We start from the raw sequence: 14,435 nt of genomic DNA on the forward strand, positions 1-14,435 counted from the left end.
TTAAGTGGTTCTAGCTCATAAAAAACATAAAAGCTTTTTGTTTTATGTAAAGTTATCAGTGAAAGACTAAATGCAGATGAAACTAGTTATCGTTGTTGTTAACATATTGTTATGCTATTCAATTTATTTTGTTTTCATCAGGGGGTCTGGGTGGGTTTCATAATGGTTGAGACCCAAAGAAGGAAGAGCTTCCTGGAAGCCCACCCCCCCGTTTTAGAGTCTTATGAGACTGTTCTTCCTTGTTTTTACACCAACGTCTCAGGTCCATCCAGTGGTAGACATGAAAGTGGTTCTGGTGCTCGTCAGTGTGTTCTTCACTAAAGGTACAGAGAACCAAATTTATACCCTCACATTACACTCAGTACTGTCATTCATTTCGGGCAACTTGTTAGATTGAAGCGCAATGATCTGTCAAAATGTGTGCATAATTCAGTGGTTGGGAAGTCAAAGTAATTTGATAAGAAATGATGAATTATAGAGAAACCTAAACTCAATGGTGGTGGTGATGATGATGATGATGATGATGATGATGATGATAGGAACCAGGGGTCACCATGACTACAACACAAATGTAGCCATGTTATTTACTATCCTAAACCACCAGTGAACTTTTTTTATGGAATGTTGCTGGTAAAATAATGAATGTTTCATAAATACATTTTAGGTCTAAATTGTATTACAAGTAGTTCAAGTAAGAAGATTTTGGGTGACTCAGATTTCCCTTCTATGTTAGATACATTAGGCTCATAGCTTAGTTATTGACTAATATGTTACTTGTTAACCAAGTACTGAAGGACAATGACATTTTATCTCATGTCTACTGTGAACACTGAGACTTCAGACTTTTTGGCCTTTAATGAAATATAAACGCCCTTTTTTCTAAGACATGTTCCTTTTTTTCTAAATTCATTAGTTTTTTTATTTCTCAATGAAAAGCATGTTGTAATGCCTGACAACTGAGTTTGAGTTCTAATTCTGTGAGACTGCACATGCCCTGCCCCTCCTTCTTTTGCTTTGACTTGCTTTGTCGCAGCACCACAGTTAATGCATGCATTGCAGAGCAGTGTCTCTTGATCTGCATTCAATGGTGCCAGCCAAACTCAATATTGTTGGGTTTGATTCTACAACACTGACCCTGTTAAAACAATGTTTTGTCAATACAGCCAGCAAACTTAAGCAATAGCCCACCATCAAGGCTACATTCACATTACAAGCCTTATTGCTCCAATCTGATTTTTTGCCCAGATTTGATTAAAATGAGGGTTCACATTCGCACATGAAATTCACTAAAATTGGTCATTAATGTGAACGAACCTGCATCCTGAAATGACCCACAAGTGCACGTCCTACTTAATAAAGTCACATGAATTACCCACAACCGTAGTCAGCAACTATGTAGCAACGCTGGTGATGTGGGTTTCAAACGTGGATGCAGGAGAGATGGAGGTGCATCATCTTGCCCTCCAAACTTTGCAAAATTCTCTGGCATAACAGGAATCCTTGACTCTTCTTAGATATTTGCACTTTCGTCATTCTGGATTTTGCTGTTGAGAGGGACATAAAAGGTTGGTTGGTTAGTGTAGTGGTTAACACCTCTGCCTTCTACACTGTAGACTGGGGTTCAATCCCCACCTGGGTAAGCCCCCTACACTATACCAATAAGAGTCCTTGGGCAAGACTCCTAACACCACCTTCGCCTACTTGTGTAAAATGATCAAATTGTAAGTCGCTCTGGATAAGAGCGTCTGCCAAATGCCGTAAATGTAAAAGACACTTGAAATCCGGTTTGAGCAGCCAAAGCATCCAGACTGAGACATGCCTGTAATAATTTGATCGGAATCGCACCTTTAAATGTGGTTTGGATCACATTTGCAAAAGTCAGATGTGTTTTCTTGCTGTCCAGACCATCGATTTTGACATGGACCAGCAGTTTTAACATGGCCAAAGTCGCTCAAGTCGGATTCAAATAGATCAGATTAGTGTCCACCAGCAAGGAAAGCGTCACATTAGGTCAAAAAAATCTGATGTGTGACACTAATGTGAAGTAGCCTAAACTTAACAAGCAAAATCAGTGGTGTGAATCATTTCCACACACACAAATCTAAATGACTTTAAATTAAGCTACTAACTACTAAATCACTGAATTATGCATATGACTTGAAAAATCACAAGAATAACTTCTTAAGGTTGTGCTGGTGAGGACTTACCTTTTGTAAAGCATCTTATTTTATGCACACCATCTGGATTTCTCTGTGTGGTCAGATCTTCATTTCTCACACTGGGTTCTCCTTGTCCTCTAGCACTAACACTGCAGTGCTATGAATGTGTCGAGGAGTCACCGCATACTTGTAAAAGAAGTCGGGAATGTTCAGATGAGTGCAACAGCAACACTGCCACCTTAAGCCTGGGTAAGAGTGACTTCACACAAATTATAACCCCTAAAAGACGCAACTCTGATATCCACCATGTCTTATTCTTCTGCAGGTGGCGTACAGCTGGCCCAGAGTTTGCGGTCTTGCCAGCCGGCAGTCTTTTGTGTCACAGGGAGAATAAATGCAGGGCTTCTGAAAGCGACCGTCAACTCCAAATGCTGCCGGACTGACCTCTGCAATAACCATGTAGTCCCAGGTACAAGCAGTAGCTTTTCAAATAAAAGATCGTTAATATTCATTTTGTGTCCTTTTTTATGGTATGACATTCATTTGTTTGCAGGGAATGGATTGGCAAAAAAGAAAAAAAAAAAGTTTTGCCCTAAACTCAAACACAGCCAATCAGCTGGGACGTGTTTGGCGTCTCAGGTTTGCTTCCTTACATTCCCAGCATTTGGCGCTTTTATCCAGAGCAACTTGCAGTTTGATCATTTCATCAAGGAAGGTGAAGGCAGCGTTAGGAGTTTTGTTATTGGTGTAGCATAGAGTTCGCACCCAGACGGGGGTCCTGAGTCTGCAGTGTGAAGGGCTGAGGTGTTACCCACCACACTATTCTTCTGTTACAGTCCTGTGACTTTATTGTGCGGTGGCCATATCAATGTAGAGGTCTGTGTGGGACAGCTTTTTTCAGTCCCGATCCTGCCCACTCCCGCAAGAAAATCCAGGTCCCGCCCATGCTGTCCCATCAAGGCCAACGGACACCCAACATCTGACATAGTCAATTCACAAATACATTGTTCTCTGCTGAAATAATGCAGCAGTCATGGTCTTCAGGCTCACTGTGAAGTAACTTCACCAAACGCTGTTTATTCACAGTAAACACAGAGCAGGAATTCAACCACAGAGCGGTTATTTTTGGTGCTTTGCTGTGCAGCTGTGGTTGTCGGACTGAAGGCTCTGCCCTCTCTCTATCGCCTGCTAGCACTCGCTACTGCTCGAACTCGCTGCTGCTCGAACTCGCTGCTCTTTTATACATACAGCGTTTCAGCTGCGGAGAGAAGCAGCGAGAAAGTTATATAGACATTCCTTTTCCAGAGTGATCGTCACATCAGTCACTCTGCTCAAGGTAACAGGACGGAGCACCCAAGTGCAAAGATGAAAACCTGTGAGAAACGGCATTAGATTTATTGAGGCCATGGAGTTTGAGTTTGGCACGTTGGGGTTGAGGTGACCCAAAGCCAGGCTTGAACCACCAGTGTACGGACCTGTGGAGAGGCGCACAGGCGACAATTGGTAAAATACCTCAAGGAACGGGAAGTAAAAAGGTGGGAAAAAAGACAAACAAAGGACGCTGAAAGCACCTCAAACAAAGGCTGAACTAGAAACTTGAAATAGAAGATAACGAGCAAACTAAAACTTGTGAGGGGAAGGCAGACTTCATATCTCTCTAAACAACCAGCTGAGCTAAGTATCATACCGATCACCCCTCTACAAAGGTGTGACAAAGGGCTGCTGTTTGCCACAGCCTTAAGTAGAGAAGTCTACAGGTGTGCCAGGTTGGGCCTAATCAGCCCGAAGGCTTCTGGGAATCGGAGTTCCTTGAAGTTATGGCACTTCGCCGCCACCGCCCTCTGCTGGCAGCTCGGCGGTGCAGCTTAGGCACCGCAGGCTGGACCCTTATATATAAAGTGTGAATTATTTGGACATCATTGCATTTTGTTTTTATTTATATTGTGCACAACATCTCAACTTTTTTGGAAAGGGGGTTGTATCTATGAGGAATTCCTCTCAGAGTATAACTTTCTAGTGACTCTTAAAAAAAAAACACTGTTATTTTTGATGCTATTCAAACTGATCTTATAATATTATTGTATGTGGCTCCAAAGGGAAAGAACTGTTATTTATACCACCTTTACACTGGTAACATAGGCCATTGCTAAATGAAAAGCATGTTAGGAGCCTTATTCATTTAACCTTTGTTTCTAAAGCAGTTGCAGTATTTTACTAGAACAGTCTCTTTAATAATAAACACTGTTCCTCATTGCCAACACGATACAGGAAGTTTCTATTAGAGTTTTGCATAGATGCTATCCAACCAAGTCAAATCATGCTTAAATAAATAAATAAACATTACTTGCTCGTTTTGTAATACCTGTAAAGTACTGTGATTATTGTCCACTTATGTTAGGGATGTAGATAGTGTTGTGAATTGGGGATTGACTTAAAGAACTTCATGAACAGAAATATTGACATTGTTATGAAGTAAAAACTTTGAGCACATTTGCTTTGGGATATCTAAAACTTACCTTGTCAAGCTTCTCTTAATATTATGAAAAGTTCATATTCATTCAAGCCGGTCTGGCAATGAAAGCTCAAACTGTACTGTGTTTATGGCATATCTAACAATTCAGGTGAAAACTCAGGAACACTGAGGACATTAAAGCCAGAAAGACTGTATTTATTAAATCTTACATTTTTATTCAATTTGTTTGCACTGATTCATGTTTTGTGTGTATTTTATTGGTCATTGTCCTGTACTGCCTGAATTTGTAATTCATTGCAAAAGGTCTGCGGCAGTTTCTAATGACTTTAGAACCAACTTTAGATCACAACCTTTTTGTAAACTAAGCACCGCTGGCTTGTTTAACGTATTTGTTTATTTGCTTTAAGCTTTACCGAAACAGTTTCCCAACGGGAAGAAGTGCTGTGGCAATAACGACTGCTCAAATATTGTGAAGTGCGAGGGAGACGAGGATCGCTGCATTAATGGATCAGGTGAGGAAAATACCCCTTTTCACTATAACCGTGAACTGCTTTATCCGCCTGTTTGGAGGAGGTGGCATGACTGAATTATGCCTTTCTTCTCTTCTTCAGTCACACTGAGGGAATAAATGGTAGCACTTTCTATGAACATGTAAATAACTTGTCCAGCCCACATTTATTAATAGAATGTGCTTTTTGTCCATAACCACTGCTCTCAGTTTAAAAATTACATTACAGCTACCCAAGTCCCCATCAGACCCTCCCCTAAAGCCCCTTCTGACCTCACACTCAGCATGAAGCTACTGTGGTGAGTCTGAGGGAAGTTAGTTGAGAGCCATCATCGCTATTTGCTACTTCACTGGGGCGAATATGAAGCAGCTTCAACAGCTACACAGCTACACAATCATAATAGTTTAGATTAAAACACTAAAACATTACGTAATGACAGAAAATGCATGTTCTGGTAATGACAGTAACAAACAATATTGAAAAAAGTACAAAACAAATATGAACGTAAGTTTGATAAATGACATTTTAGGGGTTAGAGTTTGGGAAAGACACCTTCCAATAAAAAGTACCTGTAAAAAGCTACAGATTAATACTAGTATCAATTCTAGCATCATGATATATAAGCTCAGTTAACAGGAGATTCAGACATGTGACATCTGAGGACTCTCTATTTTAAACAGTTTTAAACACGCCTCTCTCACTCTCTGTCTCCCTCTCTCTCTCTGTCTCTTTTCTCCTTCTCTCTCTCTCTCTCTGTCTCTTTTCTCCCTCTCTCTCTCTGCCTCTCTGCCCCCGTCTCTCTCTCTCTCTCTCTCTCTCTCTCTCTCTCTCTCTCTCTCTCTCTCTCTCTCTGTCTCTTTTCTCCCTCTCTCTCTCTGCCTCTCTGCCCCCGTCTCTCTCTCTCTCTCTCTCTCTCTCTCTCTCTCTCTCTCTCTGTCTCTCTCTCTATCTCTTTCTCTTTTCTCCCTCTCTCTCTCTGCCTCTCTGCCCCCCGTCTCTCTCTCTCTCTCTCTCTCTCTCTCTCTCTCTCTCTCTCTCTCTGCCCCCCGTCTCTCTCTCTCTCTCAGTTAATCCGTTTGTTAAGGTGTCTCTGAAAGGATGTGCCAGCAAGAGCATCTGTGACGGGCTCGTGTCCATCTCACACCACTTTAACGTCACTGCGGATATTAAGTGCTGTGAGGGGAACCTGTGTAACACTGCTATCAGCATTAATCTGGGTCTCCTCATCATGCTGGGGTCTCTACTGACCTCCATCCTCTTCCCCTGAACCATTTCGTGGCCTTTTCCAGAAATACTGAAACTACAACACAAGCTTTTATTAGAACGATGAAATGGTCATCATATCCACTGCTGTCCCGTATATTGATTAACATGTTTGCTGTAACTTTATCTTCAGGTGCTTCTTATCTGGGCCTTTAAGTGATCGGTTTAATGTGTTGCATAAAACATCCTACTGCTGTAAGTGTGATAAACCCAATAAACCGTGTAAAGACTTTTATTTCTAATTTCTCTAATCTCTAATTAAAGTTTCAGTTGATCAGCATTAAACTGTGTGAGATACTTCAGACTCTACCGCCCCCTCTGCTGTTGAGAGAAGTGAACCTGACCACATTCAGAGACATTCACAACAGAGCTATTGTATACAGTATTGCATACAACAGCGTATGACCCTGACATACGAGCTAACATAATGAGACTTTCTCAATGCTGTTGGGCACCTGCTCAGTCTGAGGAGTTCTACAGCTTCTTTCACTTCACAAAGAAAATTGCCTGAAATATTAGTAGCAGTAACATGATATAAAAAAATATATAAAATATACAGTTTAACAAAATAGCTGCTAGCTTCTAATGACAGAAGTGACCTTTACTTTAATGTTGCATGACCTTTTTTTGTAATTGACATAACGTTTATGTTTGACTTTTGACTGTTTGAAAGCATCAATGCTGAATGGAAAAAATAGTGACTCTTCTTTTTAAGTTACTATAGAAGTACTTGATGAAATTACGTGAGTGATGGGAAACTGCCTCTAGTTTTGCCTCAGGCTTTACACTGTTACGAATAAAGGTCATGAAAGTTCTTTCCAAACTAAAAAAAAGCTAGTTTTCTAACTGTATATTTTATGCATTTTTTCATTTTTTTATATACTATATTACTATTACTGATGTTTCAGAGCTTTTTGTTTGAACAGGTGATCAGACGGGACGTTTTATAATATATATAAATAAATGTATGTGTGTATATACACCTAAGTGTAATATAACTCTTACACTTAAGTCTGAGTTTCCACTGATTGCCATACAATACCATGCAAAAATAAACCCATAGAGAATGTATAAGTGTATAAGTGCAGTTTCTGCACTGCTTTCAATATTTAGTAGATGCTGGAGGAGATAGAGTCCAGTTGTTTCTATCTAAGGGGGCTGTAATGCTGCATGATGGTACTGCAATGAAAAGGTGCTTTGAAGTAAACCTGAACACATTTATCTAAAACCAGAACCACAGAAAACAAACTGTATAACAAAGCATTATGTACCCTAGTAGACGTGTATATCGCTCATATCTCCAAAATGGTAACTTTACAGGAGAAGAAAAAAAACAGACTTTTTTCCAAGTAATTTTTGGCTGTTTATTTTGGTCCATCCTTCATAAAAATTGCACACAATATAAAGGCCAACATCCTTTTCAAATCATATCAAGAATTGAAAATCGACAAAAATGGTTCTGAAAAAATCCATCCATCCATCCATCCATCCATCCATCCATCCATCCATCCATCCATCCATCCATCCATCCATTTTCTAAGCTGCTTCTCCGTCAGGGTTGCGGGGGGGTTCTGAAAACAGTGACATGTAAATAAAGAGCACTTATGCTTTCAGGCTAGAACAGTCCATAGAATTAACTCTCCTGGATGAAAGTAATGCCTTGGACCACACATTGAATTTGCCTTAAACAGTACCATAAAAACACTGTGATATTTTTAACTGTGTTTTATTAGCTTACTATGCAACTTTTATATACAGTAACAGCCTATACAGCATAGGATTCAGTACTGAAAAGATAAAAAAATGTATCACTGCATTTCTTATTCTAAATTCCACGTTTACATGATAAATTATATACTGTAAAGATCTGTTTACAAAAATATTTACAGCAGACCTTTTACAGAACTTTCATGAACTGACCTGTGCCAAAGGTGGAAACTGAAGTTTAATGGGAATGACATAAACAATACTCTGTAACTCAATGTCTTCGTTTTTTATATATATAAACTTCTTTTTTATCTCTGGTTGTTGCTGTTACTGCAAACACGTGTATTTGTTAGATCCTGCTGAGGTTCATGGCTGTTTCTTCTCGATAGCACCTTGCTTACTAATAGTGCCCATTGCTGGAGAAACTGCAGACTGCAAGGCAAGAATTCTAAGGCACGTCCTATCGATTGGAATAATTTGATGTTTTCCATCAGTTCAGCCGAGGCCCTCTGGATTTCAGACTTATGACTATGAGGTATTATATTTTCATGATTCTACATATTTTTTAACTGTAATATTTAATATTATTTGGCAGGTTGCATGGAATTAAATTAGGGCACTAGTTCTCTGGTAGTCCCTACATGGTGATTGGTGCCTTTGGAAGAATCATCAGCATTATTATGTATGTTTAAAAGCAGAAAGAAGATGAAAAATTATATATTAAAAAAACTCCTTTTGGTTTTGCTTTTTGTTTTTGGCCCCTTTCCTGAATTTAAGTTCTGGTCAATAATTTCAATGTAAGTGTTTATTGTCATTATTGATGACCACATTGAATGTTATTATATCTTACTGAAACCCCAACAGCTGTGCTGTTTCTCTCCTACACCAAAACCATCATTTTTCCAGTTTAGATGCATAAATACAACAAAACGTAACTTTGATATTCCTACTGCTTTCTGTAGCATCTCAGCTCTGCAGCTTTCAGGGGACAGTTAGGAATTCGAATACTACTCTAGACATTGATGTACAGTACTTATATTTTGGTATACTGTGATAAATGAAGAGTCACTTATTAAACCATTGAACTGAATGTAGCCTTATTCAGCTAAATGGCTTAACAAGCAATAGGCTAATTGGAATTTGAGCAAATGAGGCCTGATATGGAACAGTGGGACTAAATAAGTCAGAGGGCTACAGCAGGGGGAGCCCTCTCTACAACTAACGTTTCTATTTGCCCTGTGTGCTCTATACACTTCTCTTTCCACTGTCGCTTTCACTTACCCACTTACTTATCCTTATAACCCCTCTAATGTACTGACTCAGTTTCTCTCCTTTCTTTTTTCACCAGTGTCTCTACACTGCCATTTGGATTGTTCTTCTTCTTTCAGGCTGAGGTCATTCTGCTGGACACCAGAGATAAAGCAAACCACGTTTTTTCTGTTTTCAATTGATGAAAACCTGAAAATGGTGCAAACGTCCACACAGGCATTGTTAAACTGGTGCATTATTGAAAGTAGACCTGGCCTTTCATGCTCTCACTCACTGACCACATGCTTGGCCCTTATGTCTCATTCTCCCACCCTGAGGGAGAAGCGGCTTAGAAAATGTGTGTGTGTGTGTGTGTGTGTGTGTGTGTGTGTGTGTGTGTGTGTGTGCGTGTGTGTTTCTTTATTAATGTGTTGTTGTTCCTGTTCTTTACCGCAGCCACAAAGCAAATTTAGATGAGCGATGCTAAAGAGGAAGTACCAAAGGGTGGCAGAGGAAATAGTTAACCTCAGAACAGGCCAAGGTTTATTACACACTTTTATAATTTAAGAACAGCTCTGCTCATTTGCATTGAGGTCCTTGTAGTTACTGAGTAATAAGCCTTGGTGTATAATGAGCTCGAGATTTTAAGGGCTTAAAGGTAAAAGTGAGTGTATATAGGTCCTCTTCACACACTGGCCCTTTCTCCCAGAGACTATGGTTGAATTCTCTTGCTTTAGATTCTCAGTCTGATAAATGAACAATATCATATCTCTCAAATTCAGAAACAAGCATTCAAATTTTAAAATAGCTTGCAACAAAAACTCGTGATCGGACGGCACCTGTACAACAAGTCCAGTCGTGAAATTTCCTCACTACTAAATATTCCACAGTCAACTGTCAGTGGGATAGTGGAAGCAATTGGGAATGACAGCAACTCAGCCACCAAGTGGTCGGCCATGTAAAATGACAGAGCGGTCAGCGGATGCTGAGGGGCAAAGTGCGCAGAGGTAGGCAACTTTCTGCAGAGTCAATCACTACAGACCTCCAAACTTCATGTGGCCTTCAGATCAGCTCAAGAACAGCATAGAGAGCTTCATGGAATGGGTTTCCATGGCCGAGCAGCTGCAGCCAAGCCTTACATCACCAGGCATAATGCAAAGCTTGGAAGTGATGTGAAGCGCCGCCACTGGACTCTAGAGCAGTGGAGATGTGTTCTCTGGAGTGACCAATCACGCTTCTTCATCTGGCAATCCGATGGATGAGTCTGGGTTTGTCACTTGCCAGGAGATGGTACTTGTCTGACTGCATTGTGCCGAGTGTAAAATTTGGTGGAGGGGGGATTATGGTGTGGTGTTGTTTTTCAGGGGTTGGGCTCAGCCCTTTAGTTCCAGTGAAAGGAACTCTTAATGCTTCAACACCAAGAGATTTTGGACAATTTCATACTCCCAACAGTTCGAGGACGGCCGCTTCCTGTTCCAACATGACTGCACACCAGTGCACGATGCAAGGTCTTGTTTCTGGGGTGGACATTTCTGTTTTGGGAAGTTCTGTGTAAAATCATTTCTGCTTTTGAGTTTTCATTCATTTCCATCTAATGACGAGCAAGGGAGGCTGTGTAAAGCAGATTGAGGGCCCATCTCGGAGACTCTACTAACGAGGAGGAGGGGGTGGTGGTGCACGATATGTCAGGGATAGAAGAGGAAGAACAAGCCAAAGAGGACGCACATATACAGAATATATAAATAAATAAATAAATAAAGTCTACTCCCATTTTAATAAGTGATCATGAATGTATTTTGTTTAATCTTTTTGGTAATACTGACCCTCTCTGTCCTACAAGAACGTCACTTACTCGTGTCACTCAGAAATCGGTCGACCAGTTCTCAGCACAATTCTGTTGTAATTTTAATTTAAATTGTAATGATGTTGAGTTCTTAACACAGTCTTTTAATGAGAATTGTTCTATGTTACTGGATAAAGTGGCACCGTTAAAGGTCAGGTCTAGGGCTATGAACAATAATGCTCTGTGGATGACCGATGAGGTTCATTCTCTAGGACAGAAGTGTTGTAGGTCTGAGAGATTATGGAAAGCTACTGGGTTAGAAGTTCATTGCATGTATCTTTAAGATCTTTGTTTTTCTTTTAATGCTTTAGTAAAGGATGCTAGGACTGCTTACTTTACCAACTTAATTTTATCTTCTAAAAGAAATCCTAAGATTTTATTTAGTACTATTAGTAATATTGTTTCTCCACCACCTGCAACATTGCCATGCTTTTCTGTCAACGACTGTCATAAGTTTCTTTCATTTTTTGTGGATAAGGTCATGGCCATTAGGTCCAGTATTAAGCCTGAGACGTGTGCATTTAACAGTCTCCCACCTTCTTTTGCTGGTTTGGATTCCTTCCAGCCTATCAGCTTAGTAGATATGCTGGATATGATTAAAAAATTAAAGCCATCCACTAGTGCTCTGGATATGACACCTTCATCTTTATTTTTTAAAGTTTTACCATGTATTGGCCCTGCAGTTCTAGCTATTATTAATTCTGCATTGACTAATGGCTGTGTTCCATCTTATTTCAAACATGCTACTGTTCAGCCGTTAATAAAGAAAGCAAATTTAGACCCAGCTGTGCTAAAGAATTACAGGCCTATATCCAAACTTCCTTCTATGGCTAAAATTTTAGAGAATGTGGTGGCCAATCAACTCACTGCTGCTTTAGAGAAATACAATATGTATGACCATTTCCAGTCTGGGTTTTGTAAGCGGCACTCTACGGAGACCACGCTTCTGAGGGTCTCAAATTCTGATAAATAGGTTAGGCAACTGGGTGGGCATATCTGGCACAGCACTAGTTTGGTTTAAATCGTATCTCACTGAGAGAAGCTTCACTGTCACTATTGCAGATTTTGTGTTTGAGTCAACTCCATTATCCTGTGGGGTTCTGCAGGGTTCGGTCTTGGGGCCATTGTTGTTTTCTTTGTATGTGTTGCCTTTGGGGCAGATTATTAGTAGTTTTAATATTGCTCATCATTTATTTGCTGATGAGATTCAGCTTTATTTCTCATTTAAACCTGAGGTGCATAGTCTATGTAGGCTCATGGACTGTCTTAAAGCTATCAGAGAATGGACATCAAATAACTTTCGAAAGCTGAATGTGGAAAAGACTGAAGTCTTGATTATTCTTCCTGAAAAGGTTACCCCAATGATTAAACAAAATCTTGGGCTTCTTTCCCCTGTTGTCCACTCCAGCCTGCGTAATCTGGGTGTCATTTTTGATCAGTCGTTGTTTTTTCCACTTGAGGAATATTAGTAAATTGAGGTCTGTAGGTTCAAGGGCAGAGCTAGAGATACTTATACATGCATTTATCTCATCTCGTATTGATTACTGTAATGCTCTTTTTTCTTCACTTAGTAAGTCTGCTTGTGACCGATTGCAGGTAATCCAGAATGCTGCAGCAAGGTTACTGACCAAGTCAAATAGACGGTCTCGCATTCGTTTTGTTACACAGGCTTCCCATTGAGTATAGAATTCAGTTTAAAATCCTTACCCTTACTTACAGAGAATTGCATGGTCAGGCTCCTATGTATGTGGTTGATCTGCTTCATCCATGTGTCAGCACGTTCTCTCAGGTTGAGTAATTTAAATTTACTGTCTGTTCCACGTTCTCGATTAAAGACTTGTGGAGATGGAGCATCTGAGGTCGTCCCTCCTAAATTGTGGAATACGCTGCCCCTTTTTTTAAGATCAATTGATTCTGTAGTCTTTCAAAAAGCAACTAAAGACCTACCTTTTTAAGCAGGCGTTTGGATAATGGTCAAGGCAGCTAAGGCATTGCCAGTCCTGGTTCTGTTTTAAATCTTTTGTACTGTGTCATGTTATATATTTTATATTGTGTTATATTTTATGAAGCACTTTGTGGCATGTGTCTGTGAAAAGTGCTGTAATAATAAATTTGACTTACTTACTTAATTTCTATATTTTATTTATTTTCGTTTAGTTTTGTACTACATATGTTGAGTTTTCATGTTCTCTCATGTCTGAGTGGGTTTTTTTTTATGGACCAAAATCATGGCTCGTGTACGATACCCGTGAGAAAGGCATCAAAGAAGTTCTGTGACCCAGGTGGTTACTGGAAAGATATCTGGTTATATGTGATACATTATAAACCTAGCAGGGAATTAGCTTATAAAACAGTAAATCTAATTGCGTAAATTAAAACGGGTTTGTGAACTGCAATGTTGTAACAATGAACTGGTTCAACTTCTCAACTTCTTTGACCTCTAGTCTCTGTGGTTCCTCGCTTTTCTTTAAGGACTGGTAACACCGAGCCCTTACCTGGGTCTCCCTATCTACAGCATTGGACACTGAGAAGGACATAGTCCAACACTCTTCAGTCCCTCACAGCTCACAGTTCCTGTGCAATTTTTGTGTTGATACAGGTTTTTTGTAACACATTCAGAGGTTGTGTTTGCAAAGCTTGACAGGTAAACAAGTGATAAAGATGTTTAACAGTATTTTCTACAGTACTGCAGTTGAGGGAACTTTATAGTCACATTCTTCATTCAGTATCCAAAGCTTTTGGTTGTACCTGCCACTTTCTGGCTGTTGCAGAAATCATCGCTGCAGCATTTTGGGTTGACAATCAGACTGCCAGACAGTGAAGCGTGATACACTAATATGGACAAAAGTATTGGGACACATACGCATTACACCTACATGAGCTCCTTTATGTCATCCCATTCTAAACCCATAGATATTCATTTGGAGTTGGTTCCCTTTTGCAGCTACAACAACTTCCACTCAGCAGGTCAGCAAAGATCTTCCACACCAAACTCACCCAGTCCTGCCTTTATGGGCCTTGCTTTGTGCACTGGGACTCTTCTTATTGGACAGGCTGAAGTTATCTCCCTAAACTGAGACAGTTGGCTTTGTGAAACAGTCCCCTGCACGTAATTACATTACTGAAAACATTACATTACCACCTCTGGTAAAACAAATCCAGCTCAAATAAGGCATTAAATGACTCCTTTCTTACAGGCTAACATATCAGTATAGTAACAAAGAGAAGAAGAA

At 40.0% G+C, this 14,435-nt stretch overlaps 1 protein-coding gene across 1 annotated transcript; it reads left to right on the plus strand.

Moving 5' to 3' along the window:
- Positions 1-260: 260 nt before the first annotated feature.
- LOC108410475 (lymphocyte antigen 6 family member D) lies at positions 261-6,689 on the plus strand. Its single transcript, XM_017681561.2, has 5 exons — positions 261-323; positions 2,301-2,408; positions 2,485-2,628; positions 5,040-5,144; positions 6,209-6,689. The coding sequence occupies exons 1-5, from the start codon at positions 281-283 to the stop codon at positions 6,406-6,408; spliced, it is 600 nt and encodes a 199-aa protein (XP_017537050.1). The 5' UTR covers positions 261-280; the 3' UTR covers positions 6,409-6,689.
- The last annotated feature ends 7,746 nt before the right edge of the window (positions 6,690-14,435 follow it).

Source organism: Pygocentrus nattereri, chromosome 9, assembly GCF_015220715.1.
Source record: "Pygocentrus nattereri isolate fPygNat1 chromosome 9, fPygNat1.pri, whole genome shotgun sequence".
Lineage (NCBI taxonomy): Eukaryota > Metazoa > Chordata > Actinopteri > Characiformes > Serrasalmidae > Pygocentrus > Pygocentrus nattereri.